General features: G+C 38.2%; 2 protein-coding genes across 14 annotated transcripts; both read left to right on the top strand.

Annotated features, from left to right (window-relative positions):
- Positions 1-147: 147 nt before the first annotated feature.
- Positions 148-5,492, top strand: rbm4.1 (RNA binding motif protein 4.1). Of its 6 annotated transcripts, none has more exon segments than NM_199705.1 (4): positions 148-234; positions 1,814-2,254; positions 3,898-4,767; positions 5,268-5,492. In NM_199705.1, coding segments are annotated over 2 exon segments (1,260 nt in total). In that variant the 5' UTR covers positions 148-234; positions 1,814-1,842; the 3' UTR covers positions 4,746-4,767; positions 5,268-5,492.
- Positions 5,493-8,594: 3,102 nt separating this feature from the next.
- Positions 8,595-19,572, top strand: sf1 (splicing factor 1). Of its 8 annotated transcripts, none has more exons than XM_009303075.4 (12): positions 8,595-8,977; positions 9,857-9,985; positions 11,800-11,875; positions 14,704-14,856; positions 14,946-15,035; positions 15,125-15,308; positions 15,396-15,511; positions 15,606-15,713; positions 15,819-16,005; positions 17,372-17,585; positions 18,294-18,458; positions 18,549-19,572. In XM_009303075.4, the coding sequence occupies exons 1-12, from the start codon at positions 8,731-8,733 to the stop codon at positions 18,869-18,871; spliced, it is 1,992 nt and encodes a 663-aa protein (XP_009301350.1). In that variant the 5' UTR covers positions 8,595-8,730; the 3' UTR covers positions 18,872-19,572.
- Positions 19,573-21,234: the final 1,662 nt, after the last annotated feature.

The following is a 21,234-nucleotide window of genomic DNA, read 5'->3' on the forward strand; positions in this document are numbered from 1 at the left end:
GGCTTGGTGCTTATGTAACATAATGGAATGAACTATCTGGCCACGTGCTTGGTGGAAAAAAAATGTCTGAAGGCTGTCGAATTGCGAGCAATTTCAGCATATCTTCGGTGGAGAAATGAAAAGGGGATGGGCAGCAGCGCTAGCATCATGCGATTCTCCAACCAGCCTCGCTTTATGCGACGCAACAGTGACGCCATTTCATCTCGCACCGGCTTCTGCAAGCATTGTGAAAAGGTATGAAACACATCCATTGTTACGTATAAATAACACAATGTTTTCTAGATTAACGTTTAATCACTTTGTCTTAGCTTTTGTGTATGTCGATTAGGCGTTTTGTTCGTTCTCTACAGTGCTTTAGCCTTTATTCTGGTTAGCTAGTTGCTGCAAGGCTAGATGGATGGTGGGCTAACTTGGTTTAGGTAACGCATGCCAAGTGAATGCTTTGGATCCCATTGTTAATACACAACTTGTCGCGTATTGATGTTTTAAATGTATAGATTTTGTCACTACGCGCCTCGTAAATCAGTGCACGGAAGATAGTTTTTCTTTTCTCCCATTGTCCTCTGCTAGTGATGGGAAGCCCGCCTCGTTTCGCGACTTCTTTTGAACAGTTTTGTGGCGTGACTGGAGATAAATCTTTAATGCACGTTTCCACAATACAATTATTTGTTAGAAGGAACTTTGTAGCTGTGCAATAATTTAATGTAGCATTTCTCCTCGTTTATGGAGCCAGCTCAGTCTCAAAAATAATACATTTACTAAATGAAAACCTATGCATGCACAACAAAATTCATATTTACAAAATCCAATTTGTAAACGAAGTTTGTGAATCCACAAGTAAATATAATAAATATTTAAGCCAAATAAATTGGAGTTGCGTATTTTTGAATCGTGTTTCGAACTTACGAATTAGATTTGTGTATTTATGAACCGTGTTTTGAATTCACAATCTGATTTTGTAAACATGAATTGTGTTTGTTGGAATTGTACTTTGTATTATTTTTGAGACCGATTAGGCTCCATAGTTTACTAGTTTTTGTACCGTAATCCAAATGTAGTGTAAAGTGATCAAATCCTATTCATCCTCAAGAGAGAGTCTTAGTTTTATGATTTAATAAACTGTTCACCTGAGATGAGAAACACTCCATTTAGTTCCAATTCAGCCGAATCTTCCTAAAGATTGGGTTAATAATAAAAAACTGTTTTTGATTCAGACCATGATGTCAACATCTGTGGAACAAATGACCAGATTTATACAGTTTTTCCATCATTTACATTTAGATTTTAAGCTTAAAACAAGCAGTTTGTTAGGAAATCATGTTATTTGTGTGCATTGTGTTTAAAGTGATAGGAAAGTTCTCATTTACTTACCCTTCACATTTTCCTCTTTATTAGTATTGTTCCTCCGATTAAAAAATGTTTTTGTAAAACACGGGTAAACAAACTGTTCTTGTCCCTTATTTACCTTGGTCACATTATTATGGAAGTCAGTGGGACAGTTGATTTACCTCAGCAGGAAAAAAATGAACTCATACAACACAAGTTTGGAATAACTTAAGGGTGAGTACATTTTGGCAAATTTTCTGTGAACTTTCCTTTTCAAATGATAGTTCACCCAAAAATGAAAATGTAGTCCGTGTTTACTCTCCGTCAAAGCGATTGCAAACCGTTGAATGTTTTACTTTCTTACACTATTCTAACTATCCCTTTAAATGTGCCTTTTATGGAATTATAAACTTGTATGAAGCTTACCATTCTCTTTAGATGTGCACTACATGTTCTTGATTTTTCTGTTTTCTTTTTCTCTCAACAGATCCTGAAATTTGAATTTACATTATTAAAATGGTGAAAATCTTTGTTGGGAACCTCTCGCCGAACACTACGGCTGAGGAGATCCGTTCCCTCTTCTCTCAGTATGGCAAGATCTCAGAGTGTGACATTGTGAAGAACTTTGGCTTTGTGCACATGGATAGCAAATCGGAGGCAGATGAAGCCATTCAAAATCTTCATCATTACATGCTGAATGGTATGGCCATGAATGTGGAGATGAGCAAAGGGAAACCCAAGACCTCTACAAAACTCCATGTGGGAAACATCAGCAGTAGCTGCACCAACCAAGAACTCAGGGCCAAGTTTGAGGAGTACGGACCTGTGGTTGAGTGCGATATTGTGAAGGACTATGCTTTTGTTCACATGGAGCGAGTGGAAGATGCTATGGAAGCCATCAGTGGCTTGGACAACACAGCCTTTCAAGGTGAACCAGTATGGTCCTTTGACCTGTTTAAATAAAGAAAAATAATATTATCTTGTTACATTACCAAAAGTGAGCATTTCAGGTTGGTAAGTAGAAAAATTGGTAAGTGATAAGTGAGTATAATTTGGTTTATTTACTGCTAGCTTACTATACAGAGATCTATGGAGGATGTGCATGTAGTTCTAAAATGGCATTTTTTATATCAGCCAAAAACACAGGACAAAATGGACAATGGGATGACCTTAGCGTAAATTATTTGAAGTAAGAGTAAATGTGTCACCTTTTTTTCCCACACAGACAGTTCATTGTTCAATGTTAATGTTAACATGAAATTGACTGTTTTAAAGTCCATAGGTTTCTTTACTAGTAATTTCTTAATTTTGTCATTATGAGGGCCTCATTTTTAAATTAACCAGTACACTTCTATTATTATTTTTTTTTCAAATTGAACATTATAAAGTCATGCCTTGGCCCACACGGAATCTGCGAGCGCAGTTTTTTTAGCCCATCATTAAGCCTATTTATTTTCTTGTGTATGTTTAAATTAATTTCACTAATATTATTGTGATTATAATAATATTAATATTAAAATGTTCATATGATTTATTTACAATACAGTTTGTAAAGTCATATTTTCTGCCTTTAGTAGAGAAATTATATGAGAGACTTGCTTTGTTTACCAAATAGGTGGATCTAAATGCATTCTAAACATTTAATGAAAGTTAAAAATGTATTATTTTTTATTTTACATATTAAGATTTTAGTTATGATGCTCCTGAAATCATTCCACATAAATTCACAGAAATGTATTAATATATTTGTTTTTTTTTTACAAAATTCTTTGCAGAAATAGCAAAAAAATGTCCACAGATTCTGTCTGGGCCTAGTCATGCCATTTGTTGTAATTGACCATCCTTTTATGTCCTCTTTTGCTCTGAAATTCTTCAGATTGCAGAAGTAACGTGAGGAAACTGTTTTATGTTGACATTAAAGGGATAGCTCATCCCAAAATGATAGTTTACTTGCCATCAGGTGGTTCCAAACCTCTTGAGTGTTTTATTATTTTTTTTGTTCTGTTCAACACTTGTGTGTTGGAAATTGTGGAGCTGTGCATCGATGTATTTGCTCTTCAGTATTTGGCCTTTCAGCAATAAAAATTTAACCATACTGAACTAAACTGAACTTCAGCTGTGAAAACTGGACTGACACTGTTTCAATTTACCAGAACTTCCATGTTAAGCTGATTTACTTTGTAAAAGTGCTATAGAAATAAAGATGAATTGAATTGAGAAAGCTGAAAAATGGTAATCATTGATATCCATAGGAAAAACAAATACTATTAAGGTCAGAGACTACCTACTATTTTATAATATCTTAACTTCTTACTAGTTTGGAACAATTGAAGGGTGAACATTTAATGACAGTATTCTAAGTTTTGGAATGAACTATCCCCTTTAATTTAATAATAAACTGTAATGGTTTCAATGCTGAGTTAAAAAAAAAAAATTTTTGGCCGTGTCTTTGTCGATAGTTGTTGTGAATCGTAGTGTGAAGTGTAAGTTATGGCTGCATTAACTGTATTGACGTTTGCTCCGTGTTTAGTAAAACAAAACCATCATGGCAAATTTTTTCTTTTCCTTAAGGCAAACTGATGAGCGTGAAGCTTTCGACTAGCCGCCTGCGTACCGCGCCGGGAATGGGAGAGAGAACGGGTTGTTATCGGTGCGGACAGGAAGGCCACTGGTCCAAAGAATGTCCATTGGACCAGAACGGCTCCTACAGAGAGGGCCCGAGCTCGGAAGGATTTGGGCCTGTCAGGTTCGATTCGGGCGGCGATCGTGGCCGGGGTTTTCATCGCGGCTTCAGTGGCGAGCCAGCCTACGCTGGCAGCTTTGCACCTTCACATGGCTTCACCCGTGGAGCAGGGTATGCTGTCCCTGGGTATGGAAGGGGTGCGGGTTTTGAGAGTGCAATGGGTTATGGTATGCCAGCGGGCTACGGTGTTGGCGCGGATAATAGCATGGCTCCAGTGTACGGAAGCGAGGCTGCGTATGGGACTAGTGGCATGGCCTACCCCGGTGCGTTGCCTGCGTACCCGATACGACGACCACCTTATGAGGAAAGAGATCCGTATGGGGTAGTGGACTTCTACGAGAAATATCGGGCACGTCCGTACGGAGGCAGTTATTTCGAAGATAGACGCGCGGTTCAACCTCCTGTCCCTCCTCCCCCCACTTCTACGCCAGTTGTGAGAGAGCGCCTGCCCTCTAACCTTGTCGACCCATATGAGCGCCATCCCCTTCCCCCTCCTCCGGCTCCCACCTCTTCATACTATGTCCGTGAACGGAGCCCGGTCCGACGAGCTCCACACGAGGCGGAGGGATACGCGTATGAGCGGTCGCGCCTCTCTCCCATCTCTGTGCTTCCCAGGACTGCTGCGTATGACGTGCCGCGGGACCCATACGCTGAACGGGCGCGCTATGCTTACTAGCCTAATTCCTGTGCGCACTCAGGTGAGATCTTTTTAGGATCATAAAAGGTTAGGGCACAAACTGAAAGCTGTTTTCGGGGGAATTACTATCATCATTTATTCACCCTCGGATACTATATAAAAAAAATATATATATACATATACATACATAATGTCAAGACATACTGATTTGAAATGGCATGAGGGTTAATAAATGATGATGGAATTTTTTTTTTTGGATGAAGTAGGTTTTTTTAAATGCTGTCTATCATTGGGAAGCAATTTTTATTCATGTCAAATTACCTGAATCTTACATTTTGCAATGTCCATATTACAATTAATTATAACCTCATGTATTTAAACTAGAGGCCAAATATGGTCATAAATATTTGACACATTATTATTTTTAGATGTAATGAATGTATTACTTTACCTATCAAGTGTCTTATTTACATTTCAGGTATTACAGTATTGGCACGTGGAAGTCCACTAAACTAAAGCCGGAATGATTGACAGTTTTGTGATAATCTCTTCTCTGTGCAGGTGGCTCTTGGTTGCACACGGAACATTTTAGAAGTTGTGATGCTTCCTGTCTCGACTGGGTCACAGGCAGTAGAGATGGCCCACATCTCAGCACTAATCTACTTTTATTGTCATAAACTTGATGTAGTCCTGTGTTTTTGTTTTATTTTTTATTTTTTTTTATTCTTGGTACAAAAACCTGTAAATATTTTCTTCATTAATTAAAAAAAAAAAAGTTTAAAAAAATCTTGTCTTTTTTTTCTCTCTAGATCAGGGGTGGCCAACCCTGTTCCTGGAGAGCCGCCTTCCTGCAGATTTCAGTTGCAACCCTTATTAAACACACCTGCCTGTAATTATCACGTGGTGTTCAGGTCCTAATTAATTGGTTCAGGTGTGTTTGATATGGGTAGCAAATGAAATCTGCAGGAATGCGGCTCTCCAGGAACAGGGTTGGCCACCCCTGCTCTAGATTAACACAATTGGGTTTTTGCAGTTGCTCTGGACACATAAATTGGGTCAAAGACACATGGTGGAAAACGGAAAAATTTAATTTTGCAGTTTCCCTTTATTTAGTAAATCTTGGAGAGCTCCTATCAGAGAATCTCACTCAGGCTGATAAACAATATTATATTGAATCATGGTAATTTATGTCAATAACAATGATAAGCTCTGGACTTATTTACTCCGTATGATCTAAGAGCTAATCAAACAGCAGAAATGTGCAACAATGGGAATCGAAAAGTATGATGATATTAGAGATGTGAGGATTTAAGAGATTTTCAGTCACCAAAAAACTTTGGGCCGACAATACATTATGCCATTTAAGGGACCCTCCAATTTTTGTACCTTCAGTCATTGTTGGGGTACTCTTTTAAACCTGGAAGCTTTAACTTGTATAAAACTATAAATCATTATGGTTCAGTATGGAGAATAATTATCGAAATTGTGTTTTATTTTAATTAGCCTTTCTTTTCTTGTTTCTTCATTGATATTCTTGATTTCCCTTAGAAATTCTGCCATGATGGGATAATAGATAGACTTCAGCATGCCAAGACTGATTTAAAGAGAAAAATGAACATTTGTCATCATTAACTCGGTCTTTACTTGTTTAACTTAAACTAATTTCAGTTTCTTCCTTTTTTTTTTTACACAAAGCATAATATTTTAAAGAACCATTGACTTCCATACTATTTGTTTATCCTACTTTAAGAAAATCATTAAAAGAATTAAAACCACACAAGGTTGTGTAAATGTTGAGTTATGTATATAATTTTTGGGTGAACTATCACTTTAAATTTGTAAAAGCACAGATAATTTTTTTAAAAACAATTACTAAAATCAAATTCATTACACCCACCTGCCCATACCATAAAGAAAAATACTTGAACAGGTAAAGGTTTTGCACCCACACACACCTAATATTAATAATGATAATACGAAAACACATCTATATTAACAATAATGATCATTTTGAAACGAAAACTAGTAAGTGCTACAGTGTTTGTGCTGATGTGTGCTATAATTCTAGATAGGCTACCTGACGACTCATTGAATCCATTAAAAATATGATAACCATAAATTCTATCATTTAATAAACTTTATAGTTTGAGTTAATAGTTAATTTAAAAATTAAGTTATTACATTGTTCTGATATTGCTAAATTGGGTGATTTGTGCAAATGCATAATGTCGGAGACTCATGTGTCTGTAGAGGACATCAAAAGTAATGAGATATAGCTTTTTGAAAACTGCTAAACAGCATTTTAAAACTGCACTTTTTTGTTTTGTTATTAATTCTCATTCATTCATTTTCTTGTCGGCTTAGTCCCTTTATTAATGTGGGGTCGCCACAGCGGAATGAACCGCCAACTTATCCAGCTAGTTTTTTACGCAGCGGATGCCCTTCCAGCTGCAACCCATCTCTGGGAAACATCCACACACATATTCACACACACACTCTTACACTATGGACAATTTAGCCTACCCAATTCACCTGTACCGCATGTCTTTGGACTGTGGGGGAAACCGGCGCACCTGGAGGAAACCCACGCAAAGGCAGGGAGAACATGCAAACTCCACACTGAAACGCCAACTGAGCCGAGGTTCGAACCAGCGACCCAGAGACCTTCTTGCTGTGAGGCGACAGCACTACCTACTGTGCCACTCCTTTGCCCGTTATTAATTCTAAGGGTTCGAATTATACAAATGTAGAATAATTAGCAAGGTCAGGATATAATGTAACTCAGTAGTGTAAATGGGAAAAAAATAAACTATAATACAAATAAAATCTAAGTTTTAAATGTAATTTTATCACTCATATAGACATACTGTATCTACCAAAACCTGACCTGCACAGTAAGAGTAGATAAGATACAGCTGTGTATATGTATATCATCATTTTTTGTGACACTGTATACCAATAATTAACATGTTTACAGTACTGTGACGGTTGGATTTAGGGTTAGGGTAGGGTTCATTTATTTTCATGAGCTAAAGGGTTCATTTAATCCCTTTATTTATCGGGGGTCGCCACAGTGGACAGAACCACCAACTTATTCAGCAAATTAGCAATTCCAGCGTTATGGATGTGACATTTGCAGTAAAATCTCAGAAACAATGCTCATCAAAAGGATAAGAGTTGGCTCATTATAAAACAAAAATGATTGATTTAATTTAATTTGACATTTTTCCATTTACTAGGCAAAATCTTCGTTATTGATGTGACAGATGTGGAATTGCCACTCATGTGATTTTGGTAAGTCAAATATAATAGTTTGAAAACATTAATGGAGACATTTTTGAGTATTTTAAAGCACAAAAACCCAGAAACAGTTTTGCTATTTTGTCGAAATCTTTTTTATTTATGGCAAGGTTGACATTTGCATGGAATTGCTCCTATGTTTTACACAGCGGATGCCCTTCCAGCTGCAACCCAATACTGGGAAACATCCATACACTCATTTATACTCATTTTCTCCACACAGAAAGGCCAACTGCCAAAGCTGGGGCTTGAACCAGTGACATTCTTGCTGTGAGGCGACAGTGCTAACCACTGTGAAAAAAACACTGTCGCCCTAATAAAATATGGGAAATGTAATTTTCGTTGTCTGCCAGCCATAACCGTATCTGATCTAGCTACAACCTGACCACACCGCACAGAAAGAGCCAACCTATCCTGGAACATATGGCCGGCTTGGCGACCAATGAGAGGTAAGTAAATTGCTCCGACGGAAACACGACAGACCTTAAATGATCCAATGAATGTTCCCCAAACACAGATTGACACGACTATCGACCAATCGGATATTTCTAAATTGACGTCAAAGCTCCTTTGTCGATCTCAGCGGACGCCATCTTATCCAGCGGGTGACAGAAGAAGGTTGCGTGGTCGGAGACACGCGTTCGTATCAATTGATTTATCAACAAAAGAAACGGATACATTCTGTGCAGATATCGAACCACGAAGAAGCCCCTGACGCCCAGAAATGGCAACGGGAGCTAACGCAACCCCGCTTGGTAAGCTGCACCCGAGCATCGGCGCTAAGCGAGGCTTTGACTCTGGCCCCGGTCCGGGGTTAATGCCTCCGCCTGGGCCTTCGGTGCCTTTCCCGCTGCAGAACTTCCAACCGCCACAATTATCAAATCCTGGGTTCCCGCAGTTTCCCGGAGCCGTGAGCTCTGCGCTCTCAAACCCTATCGTAGTAGGACAGCAGTCTCAAGCGGGAGGCGGAGGTAAACACCGTGGACAGGCCTTGACTCCTTCAGGATCAACGGCCTCCATTTATAAAAGTAGAATGGCTGGTTACCGTCATTAATAGTCTTACTTGTTTTTACAATGCCATTGCATATTAAAAATCTTTGGAATGTGTAATTATTTAACATGTTCATTTGGGGGATCAAAACTTAATCTAACGTTACACGTTAAAGTATTGTGTTGTATTTAACACTGAACTCTGAAATGAAATATGATGCAGAAAAATCTATTGTTTTGAAATCGAGCAGTGTTAACATTAGACAATAAAGTGCACACTGTTTTTTTTAATATAGATTTTTTTTTTTCAGTTTAGTGCATAATATGGTATAAAAAGGGTTGGGAGCTTTTACACAGCAAATGTACATGCCCAGACTGAACAAAGATGTTTATTACATTGCAGTGTTTATATGGCTAACGATGTTAAGTTAATATAACGTGGCATTTAGCAGCAAACTGCTTGCTTAAACTGCTAAAAACCTTAGAATGCTGTCTTAAATATTTCTTAAATTATTAGTATGTTTCGTAATATCACTTTTATGGCAAAGAATAAGTCCTTTTCCAGGTCTTTAAAGTAAAATATTTCAACATAAACAAGAGAGGCAAAGGTGAAAAATTGATGGAAATTTCAGACGGCACTTAAGAGGTTTTTGCATCTGAACTCTTCATATTTATAATTTCTTTTTAATCAAAGAAAAAATCCTATGTTTACTTTTTAAAAGTGTAATAATTCAATAAATTAAACATTTTGCATCATAAAGACATGGTGAACGTTTCTGTGAAGTTTTGGTCTTAATTTACAGGCTTTAGACATCCACAAATCAGACATAATGGCTTAATTTGTTTACATCCCCTGTCAGATTTTGGACAGAAGAAACGGAAAAGAAGTCGCTGGAGCAGCGAGACCCCTGATCAGAAGACTGTTATCCCGGGCATGCCCACCGTGATCCCTCCTGGGCTGACTCGGGACCAAGAACGAGCTTATATAGGTGAATATCTAAAATTTGCTATTACAACATCTGTCAGAGTCATAGAGTTTAGGTTGCAAATAATTTTGTATGTGAACGGGGGAATATTCTGTCTACACCCAAACAAGTCACTTTTTTTTTTTTTGTCCCAAAACTTGTTTATAATTTTTTTTCTCACAGTTTGCACATCACATGAAGGATGTAACTGCTTAATTTCATTAGTCTGACTTCTTTGCTGATACAACTGATGTCAAATTAGTGAAAGAACCTTTATGTTAAAGCAACAGTTCAAAACGGTCATCTCTATATGTCTCAAATGACTTTATAGAAATGGTCTTCTCAAAGAAGTCAATCCATCGAAATTCAGCACTTTGCCCCATATTTACTAGAATGCACTAACTCCATCAATGTGCAATGTGAGTGCCATTTATTTATTTTTGTTCGTTTAGGACACACTGAGGTATTGGTAGCACTGTCAATGTTTGCATATACCATCTGATGTCCATTAGCAAGAACCCACTGTGTTTTCTGATGTTGCTGCTTGCTGTGAACTGTCTCCAGCTGCAGAACTCCATCACTGCTCATGTTTACTATGCAAAAAATGTCTCGTCCAATTCGACTGCGAAAGCAATGCAGGTCCGATACTGAATTGCTAAAGTCATCTCCATCCCCTTGTGTCTGAAAGCAGTGTGTAGTAAATTGCTTTCTCATTGCTGTCAGGCACTTGTTTTGCAGTAGCATGTGGTGTAGTGTTTGTTTCGACTATAATGTGACCTAGACCTACATCTCTTTAACTACTCCTCCTTTTGACAACTGACACCTCATGTCTCTTACCCACCATCAACCTGCACCATTCAATGTGGGGTCCGATTCTCTTAAGCATGTCATAGAGAAATGCATGTGAAAGCCCATGAAATGCTTCCATGAGTGATGCAGTAATTTGGTTGGTTACAGGTCAGTCTTTGGGTTTGTACAGGCTGATTTGGTTGGCGTGGCTTGAGGCCTTAGTAAAATAAATTGCATGATAAAACGACCTGCTAAAGGCTGATCTGTTTGTCTTAGAACTTATTTATAAATATTGGATTTTACTTAATTGAGTAGTGTTTGTAACTACTGGTAAGTTGCTGACGTGTCAATAACTTGAGTGTTGAATGTAATTGTTTATGTATTGGCTTTTCACACCCAGTGTTAATGACTATTTTTTTAACATAGTAATTTAATTTCATTACGCTGGTGTTATTCTATAACTTTTTATATGAGGATGCATTTGCTCAAGCCATTTAGCCAATATGTTTTTTGATTTCTTCAAACACAACTTTTTTTCCCCCCTCGACAGGCCTTCATGTTTTTGCCACCTTTTTAGCTCATGTGAACTAATGTTTTTAAGGATATGCATAATGTGAATTTTACTTCTCAGAGTTGGTGGCATAAAATGGAAAGCCTGTTGCTATGATCTTTTTCTGAAATTGTTATTTGCTGAAATCCCTTCAGGTTTCTGAAATTAAAATTGGCTGAACATTTGAAACTTGAATTTCTGATTATTTGGGGAATGGGCTCATGAGAATACACTCAAGCTTAAACCGAAGTATGCTTTGCAGAATTCCTGTCGGGCTTTCAGTGTTTCAGAAAAAATACTACAGAGGATCAAATGTCTTTACTTGACCTTGATTCTTAGTGAACTGTCAATTTACCATGGTAATTTTTTGTTTGTTGCTTAACCCTAGTCACATTGAGTTTTACAGTGTACTGATTCTGGTTTTGTGGGGTCTTTTTGTTGTTAACCACATTTTTCTCCATCCTTGTTTTTTTTTCTTTCCTAACCTGATTTCTTCCAGTCCAACTGCAGATTGAAGACCTGACACGTAAACTGCGTACAGGAGACCTGGGAATCCCTGTTAACCCTGAGGACAGGTCGGAATAACGATTTAAACCCACCAACAGTAACATTTTCTTTACCTTTTCAATGCGCCAATTTAAGTGAGCCCAGTTCGTAAGTGTACTAGTGTCTATGTAGGGGTAAGTAATTAAGTGACAGAAATAAGTTTAAATGCCTTGCTTTTAACTGACATCATATCTTTGCCTCTTAATTGAAGAGTTTTGAAAGTTCTTTTATTGTAATTAAATAGATTGTATTACAAACCTAAACTTTTCAGTGTTTTAAACACTTTTTGTATTTTTAAAGGGTCACGAAATGCCAAAACACATTTTTTGAGATCTTGATAGTTATATAGGTGTCTCGCGTTGCTAAAAACGCTATTAGGACACATTAATTTAGCTAAAAAATGAAAATTGGTTGTTTTTGCATTGTTTAGAGCAAATTCATTCTCCTGGGTTGAAAGGAGAAATTTTGTAGCAACATCACAGCGATGAGATCATTATGTAAATTCCAGCGTGGAGATTGGCTGTCTGTACCAGTTGGTACAAAGTGACACAATTGAGTTTTTATTCAGCGTGCTCTAATATAAACAAGATGCAACTTCATTAATATGCATGATATAGCTTCGAAGCCCCCTTTTACCTGTTACAATGTTTAGAGAGATACCATGTTGTGTTGCCAATCATAATTCAAACAAGTAGAAGAATTGTTATGAGACGTGAGTTGTAAGTGTTGCATTTATAAATGTGCCGCAACAGGTTTTGTTTCCATTTCCCTGTGATGAGAGCACAGCTCGCATGTGGACCCACATGTGTGGATTACAGTGGTTTGCTAACATGCGACAAAAATGTTTGTAAGGGACTTTTTTTTTTTTTTTTTTTTTTTTTAAACGAGAGCTTTTCGAAAATGATGAATTGACGAATCTAGATTTGCCACTCATCTTTTAAAAAAAAAAAGAAAAAAAGACCTGGTTCCAGTTTTGATGTTTACAGGTTTAGTAAGTGTGCAGTCAATGTTCTTTGTTTGTTTATTCAGATGGCAAAGTTAGTTAGTATCATCAGCAGTACTCTTATTTTTTTGAAGACATACCTTAGTCAAAATGTTTTAGTTACGAAGTTACTACAATATTAAGGACTAAAAGATCTGCTGTAAAATGCTGCTCCGAATGCAAACACCTTAATCAAACTATTACTGTTGTGTAGTATTTTTTTCATGGCCCTTTAAAAAACATCTGATCTGTTTTGTATGTGGAGGCAAAGATTAGAATAAAGGCTATTATTGTAGGACATTGTCATACAAAAAAATCTGACTTTCATTGGCTAGCCAGTGTTACATGCTTTTGAAATTAAGTTGTCTTGCAGAACATATCTTAACAGAGTGATGATTAACTCGACCCATCAAAACGTGTAGGCATAAAACCAACAATTCTTTTGATTGTCCAAAGTAAATCTTGTTTACTTTTATTCTGAACTGTTTTTGTAGATATTTAATTGCATGCTTTTTCATGTGCTATGATACTTGTGTATTATTAGAAATGCTGCAGTAGTTTAATTGATTCTCCCAGTGTAGTTGCTGTAGTTGAAGATAGTAGGTTCGGTCATTATTTAAGTTTTTGAAAGTATTAATTTTTTATTAGATTATATATTACATTACTGCCCTTTTTTTCTAACCTCCGAAATCCAGTCTTAAACACATTAAAGTCCTTAAATTAAAAAATCTGAATGGTTGGTTAATTGGATGGTCAATAATGGTTTTCCATAATGGGGCTACCACCATTTTGTCCAGGAACTTCCACAGTATTCCAGATTTCCGCACTGGAAGACCGCTCGGAGGAGTCTCCTCTGAACTTTTCTTTCTGGAATAACCTTAACCTTAACACTTTGATCACTTTGGCCACTCATAGACTTCATAAGCATCCAACATAGCAGGAATGTCATGTTTCTGACGTAAGAGTGTCTTTTTAGTAGCCACATCCCTTGCTCTCTGAACAGCCTTAGGTTCTCCGGCAGAATCTTAATCCGACGTTTTTACACCGCCAACTCTTCTTAAAGGTCTATCCACTCCAGGATTTAGGAACGATTGCTCATCAACTTCCAGCTCGCCAAAAACAAAGCTGGAGGTGCTTCAAGTTGTCAGCGCTGGAGATATCAGCCCAAAAGAAAACCAGCAGAGCATTCTTTTCTCTCTCCCCCCAACCCTCTTTTCTCCTCTTCGGGTTACCTCTCATGAACTTGTCACGTTTGTGTGGCTGTACTGTTTGAGAGCTGTTGAAGGTTAACATTTAATCCAAATTTATTTCTCTAACCCAAATTCCCAGTCTCGTAACTTTTTTCAAACACAGAGCCTCATTGTGCAGGTTAACAGGTTTTCAGCACCGTCCAAGGGAAAGGTAACATTTGGGATGCTCTTTGAGAGCATGTGATGAGTTAGATCAGCGTTCAAGAACAGGCGCTCAAGTGTGTTGGTTGCCCCGTTTGTCTCAGATTTTGTCCTGTTGTTCATCCTGCAGAAAAATTGAGACAAACCCATTTTAGTTATGCTTAAATATAACTTGAGACCCAAATTTTGCAACCGTTTTTTTTAATAGAAGCTGCTGACTTCTCTGACTTTTTAATCTGAACTTTTTTCCCTTCCTAATGGTTCAATATAGTTTTCTAGGGTGCGTTATTTTTTTTGTTCGTCTCGTTTTTGTCACTAGAACGTGAGCACTCTGGGGCATCCCATGCACTTTTTAAATGACCTCCAAATTAGTCAAACACATCTCAGTCAGAATAGGCAAGTCATTGAATGTTTAGCTGTTGATAACCATTACAGGTTTTGCATTTTGACGCCGTTGCATCTTTCTGTTCTTTCCTTTCCTCAGGTCTCCATCTCCTGAGCCCATTTACAACAGCGAGGGAAAGCGGCTTAACACACGTGAATATCGCACGCGCAAGAAACTGGAAGAAGAGAGACATTCTCTCATTACAGAGATGGTGGGACTGAACCCTGAATTCAAACCTCCAGCTGACTACAAGTATGGCTACTAGAAGTGTTGTTTTTGTGTGTGTAAACCTCTTTAGCTCTGTCGTGTCAGGTAGTTTAATTGTTTTTCTTATTTCTCAGACCACCGGCAACACGGGTCAGTGATAAGGTGATGATTCCTCAGGATGAATATCCAGAGATCAACTTTGTTGGGCTTTTAATTGGGCCACGGTGAGTAGTGTGTCTTTGAGCTAGAGACTCCCAAGTTAAAAAACTGATAGCGCAACGCAAGTAAAAAAAATATATAAATTTTTTTTTAGTGGAAACACTCTGAAGAACATTGAGAAGGAGTGCTGTGCTAAGATCATGATTCGTGGTAAAGGCTCAGTAAAGGAAGGAAAGGTGGGTCGTAAAGATGGACAGATGCTTCCAGGAGAAGATGAACCTCTTCATGCTCTGGTCACTGCTAACACTATGGAGAATGTGAAGAAAGCTGTAGAGCAGGTGAGATCCCTTGAACAGGTGTTTAGTGATGTTGCTAGAAATGAAAGAAAAATTGTTCAATGTTAAGTGCTTGCGTTCTGTCCACAGATTCGTAATATCCTCAAGCAGGGCATTGAGACCCCCGAGGACCAGAATGATCTGAGAAAAATGCAGTTGAGAGAGCTGGCACGGCTAAACGGCACTCTGAGAGAGGATGATAACAGGTGAGAGACTCGCACAGATGCGTTGATCGCACGTTTAGGGCAGTAGCTGAGTAAATCTCGTTGATTCCCGTGTGCTCACAATTTTTTTTCTTAGGATCTTGCGGCCGTGGCAGAGCACAGAGCCTCGCAGCATCACAAACACAACACTCTGTACAAAGTGTGGTGGAGCAGGTCACATCTCTTCAGACTGCAAGTTTACCAGGTAACACAGAGCAATGTTTTTTCTCCATCAAAGAGGTGCATCACCATCTGGCCATGTCGAGTAAGCATCTGGCTAGAAAAATAATTGTATTTCTCTTCTCTCCAGTTCCTTTGCTCCACGGCCAGGTGAACCACCCCAGTCTGCCCAGGATAAAGCTCGTATGGATAAAGAGTACTTGTCTCTTATGGCAGAATTAGGAGAGGCTCCAGTCCCTTCTTCTGGTGGAGGCCATAACAATGCTCCGCCTAGTGGACCTCGTCCTTCAGGACCCAACAACAACCAGCCACCACCAGTAAGCCCAAACAGTCTTTCTGTTCTCCCTTATAGGGTGCCTATTTCTTCTTGCTTTTATCAGGGTCCCCATGTTTCTTGAAAGTACTTGAGTTTTAGACTTGAATTTAAGGCCTAGAAAGCATTTAAAGACAAACATATGTCCTTGAAAGAATTGAATTTAAGGTTTATAGGGTTCTTCTGTGCTGCTTTCAAAAACCGAGCAAAAATATTGTTCATTCTTAATTTAAAAAATAATAATAATAAAAGCCTTTTGTCAGTACTCCAGAATCTGCATTTGGAGGTTACAATTAGTTGAATTCAATGCTGCTATTAAAGTTCTTTAAACATGACTTTAAAGTGGTCAACATTTTTGAAAATGATATTCAAATCCTCATTATGACATTTTAATGTAAATATTAAGTGCAAATGAAATGTTAAGTATAGCAAGGACTTTCATTGCGCTATATATGCTTGGGGTGTAAATTACGAAGGTGTTAGAGATTTAAAAGTCTTTGGATTTGGTTTCCATGAAAGACTGTTTTATAAATGTAAAGTTAAAATGGACAGCCTTTATTTTGAATAACTTTTGCTAACAATGTAAAGATCCCTAATAATATTGTTGCTATTTAGTTCACCCTTGCTGAAAGTGTTTAATAATATCCATAATAAAGAAAGATCCATAAAATATGGATCTAGTATCCATGACTGTTTCTGAAGAGTATATTTAAAGGTCAAAGTAGGTGGGGCTAGTTGTCGCCATCTTAGTAGCACATCACCATGCATCACTCACAGATAATGTCAGTTGAACAGAAGCCAGACATGGGGGCAGCTAGAGATACCTGACCGGGTTTTTTTTTTTTTTTTTTTTTTTTTTGGTTGGCGTATCACGTTCATATTCTGAACACACATGCTTAGTTGTAAACTTTATAAATGCCTTTACTAATGGGTCTTTTAAAGTCACTGTTTTGATGTATTGATTAATGTTAAGCATAAGAAAAACTTATTAAGTGATTCCTTACAAATATTTCCAATATAGACTGTTATTATGCTAGGCTGTTTATGAATGCAGGTGTAAAATTATATAATGTTTCAGATGACTTTTATAACGCCAATAGCTAATCAGTTTGTCGGATTCTGGTGTGTAGTAAAGTTTTAACTTCTAATATCAAATAAGAGAAAGTTATAATATAAAATATCACACAAAACGGGACAATGAATGTACGGGTTGGGTGTCTTAACATTGGTAATCTATGGGATTAAGTCTCTTAGATATGGCCTCTAGTAAACAGGCAATGAATTGCCCTTTCAGTTACTGTCTTGTTCGTTTCAATGGTATGTTGCTGATTAACAATAACCTAATTTTTGTCTTTTAAATAACTTTTCAGAATCGCCCTCCTTGGATGAACTCCGGCCCTACTGATAATAGGAACTTCCACGGCATGCACCAGGGTCCTGGTGGCCCTCATAACTTCCCTCCACCAATGCCAAACATGGGTGGCCCTCCTATGCCACCAAATCCCAATGGAATGCCTCCGCCCTGGATGCAGCCACCCCCTCCTCCAATGGGCCAGGGCCCAGCACCACCTGGACACCCCATGGGTGAGTATTAGCAGAGATGAGGTAATACATTTTCCTCTATGGATGAAATCATGCAACTGAATCCTAGTCAGATTGGGAATGTTTCTGCTCATTTGAAATTTCCACACACAACTCCAGACTGGCATCTTTTGTTTGGGCATATTATAGTATTTATTCAATTGTTCTTGAATTCTCTTAGGAAAATGTATTATTTAAGTAGCAAACAGTTATAGGTGGGGTGTGTTCATCACACTTTTTTAAAATAAGCATTTAGCTTTTTTATTTACACAACAATGGCCTGAAAACACTAGAAATCAGCTTCAAAATTGCATTGCCTTGATGTGATCTGCATAATTGTATTTGGAATATTTTTTGTGTGAAGTTTGCATTGTTTTTCCAACTTGCTGGCTGATTATGCACAATATAGCAAATAGGTTGTCACTTTTTCACATGAACTGAGATTTGAACAGCATTGTTATCATCTACCATTACAAACCCTAATGAAAAACATGCATTTGTTGTCGTGAAAAATGCACCTTTTGAGTTTTTATCCTGCAGCAAATTGAAATGAAAGCCTTGTTTTGGTTAATGAATTCCTCTCCTGTACCTTTTTAACTTATTACTCCCCATGGAAATAGCTTAGAAAGCTTGCATGGCGTTAAAACACCAACCGACTAAGTTAGTGCTCCCGAACGCTCAAAATCTTTCCTTCACTTGTCTGGTGATCAGGCTTATTGCCACCACCCATGGGTATGATGCCCCCGCCACCACCACCTCCTAACAACCAACCACCTCCTCCGCCCTCAGGACCTCTTCCGCCATGGCAACAGCAGGCTCCTCCCCCTCCACCCACCAGCAGCATGGCAACCAGTGCTCCAATGCCATGGCAACAAAGTAAGTATATAACAGAGGTACTTATTAGGCATTGAAGGCTAATAAATAATCTTTTGGGATTGAAATGACTTAAATTTGCTGTTCCCCCAGACACGACCACCACTTCCACCCCTGCCACTGGAAACCTGCCCCCCTGGCAACAGCCTCAGCAGACGGCCGCATCAGCATCTCAGCCTCCTCCACCCATGGGCAACCCATCCATGGTGCCACCTCCACCTGGTGTCCAACCTCCGCTTCCTCCTGGTGCCCCGCCTCCTCCACCGCCCCCTCCACCTGGCTCAGCTGGCATGATGTATGCACCACCGCCTCCACCTCCACCCATGGACCCTAACTTTGTGACCATGATGGGCATTCCTGGTATGCCACCCTACGGGATGCCACCTGCACCTCCACCACCTCCGCCTCAGAGTTAAAGGCTTGCTTTAGTCTCTGTGGCCCTGTGAAGGTGCAGTAAAGATATACACTCATACATCACAGGACTGTACCTGGTTCTGTTCATTTAACAGCTTGATGTGATTAGTTGCTAAAGATTTATTTTTCTTTCGAATGGCTTCAGTTCAGACCTGTTTCCCATGCTTGGACAAAGTAAATCAAATTAGCGAGAGTGTAAGTGAGACCATGTGGTTCATTTTGTAAATTTGCTTCAATTGTTCATGATTTTTAACTGTAGTATTTGATCTCTTCGTAGGATGTTTGTTCAAAAGAAGTTGATGTGCAGGGAATGTTTGTTTTTGTTTGTTTTGTTTTTGCCAGCTTGCTTTTCTCCATGTTTTCTTTTCAAAGTCTCCAGTGAGTGAAAATGACATCTGCTAAAGTTTCAGCTAGCAACATTCCGACAGGTGTATAAACCACCGTTTACACTCTTAACCAACTGTGCATTTGTTGCTGCATAGTGTAAAAGGGCATCAATGATGTCTTCGAGATGTTGTAGATGATTGGCTTTCTCTATTTAGGTGGTCTGTATTTTATTTTATTTTTTGTGTTCAACTTGTTCCCCCACCCCTTTCAAAATTGTTTTTATTTAAAAGAACTTTCATTAATTGCCTTCCACCAAATGTATTTCAATATTTTTGTAATGAAGCATTCAACTAAATAAAAGTTGGCATGGTGTTGAGTTGGTGCTGTCATCTCTGTCATCATTACTGTCCCAATTGGCATTCTAGAAACCGTGACCTTAGGGTATGTGGCATGTTTTTTTTTTGTTGTTGAAAACAAGAAATTTTGAAAAAAGCTGGAAACCTGTAACCATTGACTTTTATAGTGTTCATTTTTCCTACTATTGAAGTCAGTGGTTACATTTTCAGCTGTCTTAAGCATATCTTTTGTGTGTTGTGAGTAAATGGTATACATATAAACAAAACATGTATATTTATCAAAACTATTTTAATCGCTGAACATCTTTAGAAATGGAAATATACATTTAAATTACAAGCTTCTGCATTTTTAAACTTATCATAGTCTCTTTTTGCTTGCTCTTTTACATCATTGCTGTTATGAATGCATCACAACCTAAACAGTCAAGTTACTGTCGAACTCAAAGTATTTTCCACTCCTCCTTTTCGTATACACAGCATCTCCGTTTTCTTACACTGAGCTATTACAGCAAGTTACAATATCCCATTTTAAACTTAGTCAAATTGCAGAAGTCTTACCTAGGTGTAGTTTTCAGAACGTTTTCCTCTCCTGTGCTCCACTGCAAGCTGATTTAATTAGGATCCGTAGCCCTTCTGTACTCTTCAGCGAGCCTATTTAAACCGAACCAGCATTAAGTGCTCCTCATAGAGCTTATGTGATCTAGATCCAGCCTAGTTGTAGCTCCAAATTCTTCCCTATCCTGTGCTCCTCAGAGAGCTTATATCATCAGAACCAGCATAGTGTACCAGTAGTGACCTGCTCCTTATTTTATTTTTTAACTGTTTTATCATGCATGATCCCAATTGTCTCCTCACTAATCTTAATGCAGGATTATGGAACTGTTCTATACTGCCAATTTTCTGACAAGACATATTTTACCTTGAAATCAAGCCTACCTGTATCATTTGATAACAAATGCAACAGAAAATACTTCCTCAATACATAAATATTAATAAATACTCTTCACACTCACTGGCCACTTTAATAGGTACACCTGCCCAACTGCTCGTTAACACATTTCTAATCAGTCAATCTCATGGCAGCAACTCAATGCATTTAGGCATGTAGACATGGTCATGACGATCTGCTGCAGTTCAAACAGCATCTAAATGGGGAAGAAAGGCGGTTTAAGTGACTTTGAACGTGGCAAGGTTGTTGGTGTCAGATGAGCCAGTCTGAGGCAAATGCCTTGTTAATTATTTTATGTTCAATCAACTAAAAACCACTAAGCTAACCTAATCGATTTGCGATGGAAGGACATGAAGGGACAGTGTGTGTACAACTCAGCATTTTTTAGTGTGTCTGTGTTGTGATATTTATTTTTTTATGTAACTTTGTCCTACGCTTCCAGTCTTGACCAGGACTCCCTGGGATAGAGATATTGTATCTCAATGGTACTTTCCTGGTTAATTAAGCAAAGAATTAAATAAAAATGAAAAAAAGTTAGTTTGGTAGAATCTTATTGATCACATAATCAACTCTTTGTCAGCAATCAGTATTCCTGCAACTGGCACATTTCAACCATTCAACTCATAGAAAGCTACAGTTGAGGATGTGTTTATATCAAGAAGCATATTCATTTATAACATTAACTTTGGGTTTCTTTAAAAGTAACCCATCTTCTGATAACATGCAATGTGGA

The sequence above is a fragment of the Danio rerio genome, chromosome 7, assembly GCF_049306965.1.
Source record: "Danio rerio strain Tuebingen ecotype United States chromosome 7, GRCz12tu, whole genome shotgun sequence".
Classification (NCBI taxonomy): Eukaryota; Metazoa; Chordata; class Actinopteri; order Cypriniformes; family Danionidae; genus Danio; species Danio rerio.

Excerpts from the sequence above, each read along its gene's own strand:
- rbm4.1 (XM_073907036.1), top strand. The coding sequence starts at position 1,843 with ATGGTGAAAATCTTTGTTGGGAACCTCTCGCCGAACACTACGGCTGAG. Across the intron at positions 2,255-3,897 it reads GGACAACACAGCCTTTCAAG|GCAAACTGATGAGCGTGAAG; the intron begins GTGAACCAGTAT and ends CTTTTCCTTAAG.
- sf1 (XM_009303075.4), top strand. The coding sequence starts at position 8,731 with ATGGCAACGGGAGCTAACGCAACCCCGCTTGGTAAGCTGCACCCGAGC. Across the intron at positions 9,986-11,799 it reads CCAAGAACGAGCTTATATAG|TCCAACTGCAGATTGAAGAC; the intron begins GTGAATATCTAA and ends GATTTCTTCCAG. Across the intron at positions 17,586-18,293 it reads ACCACCTGGACACCCCATGG|GCTTATTGCCACCACCCATG; the intron begins GTGAGTATTAGC and ends TCTGGTGATCAG.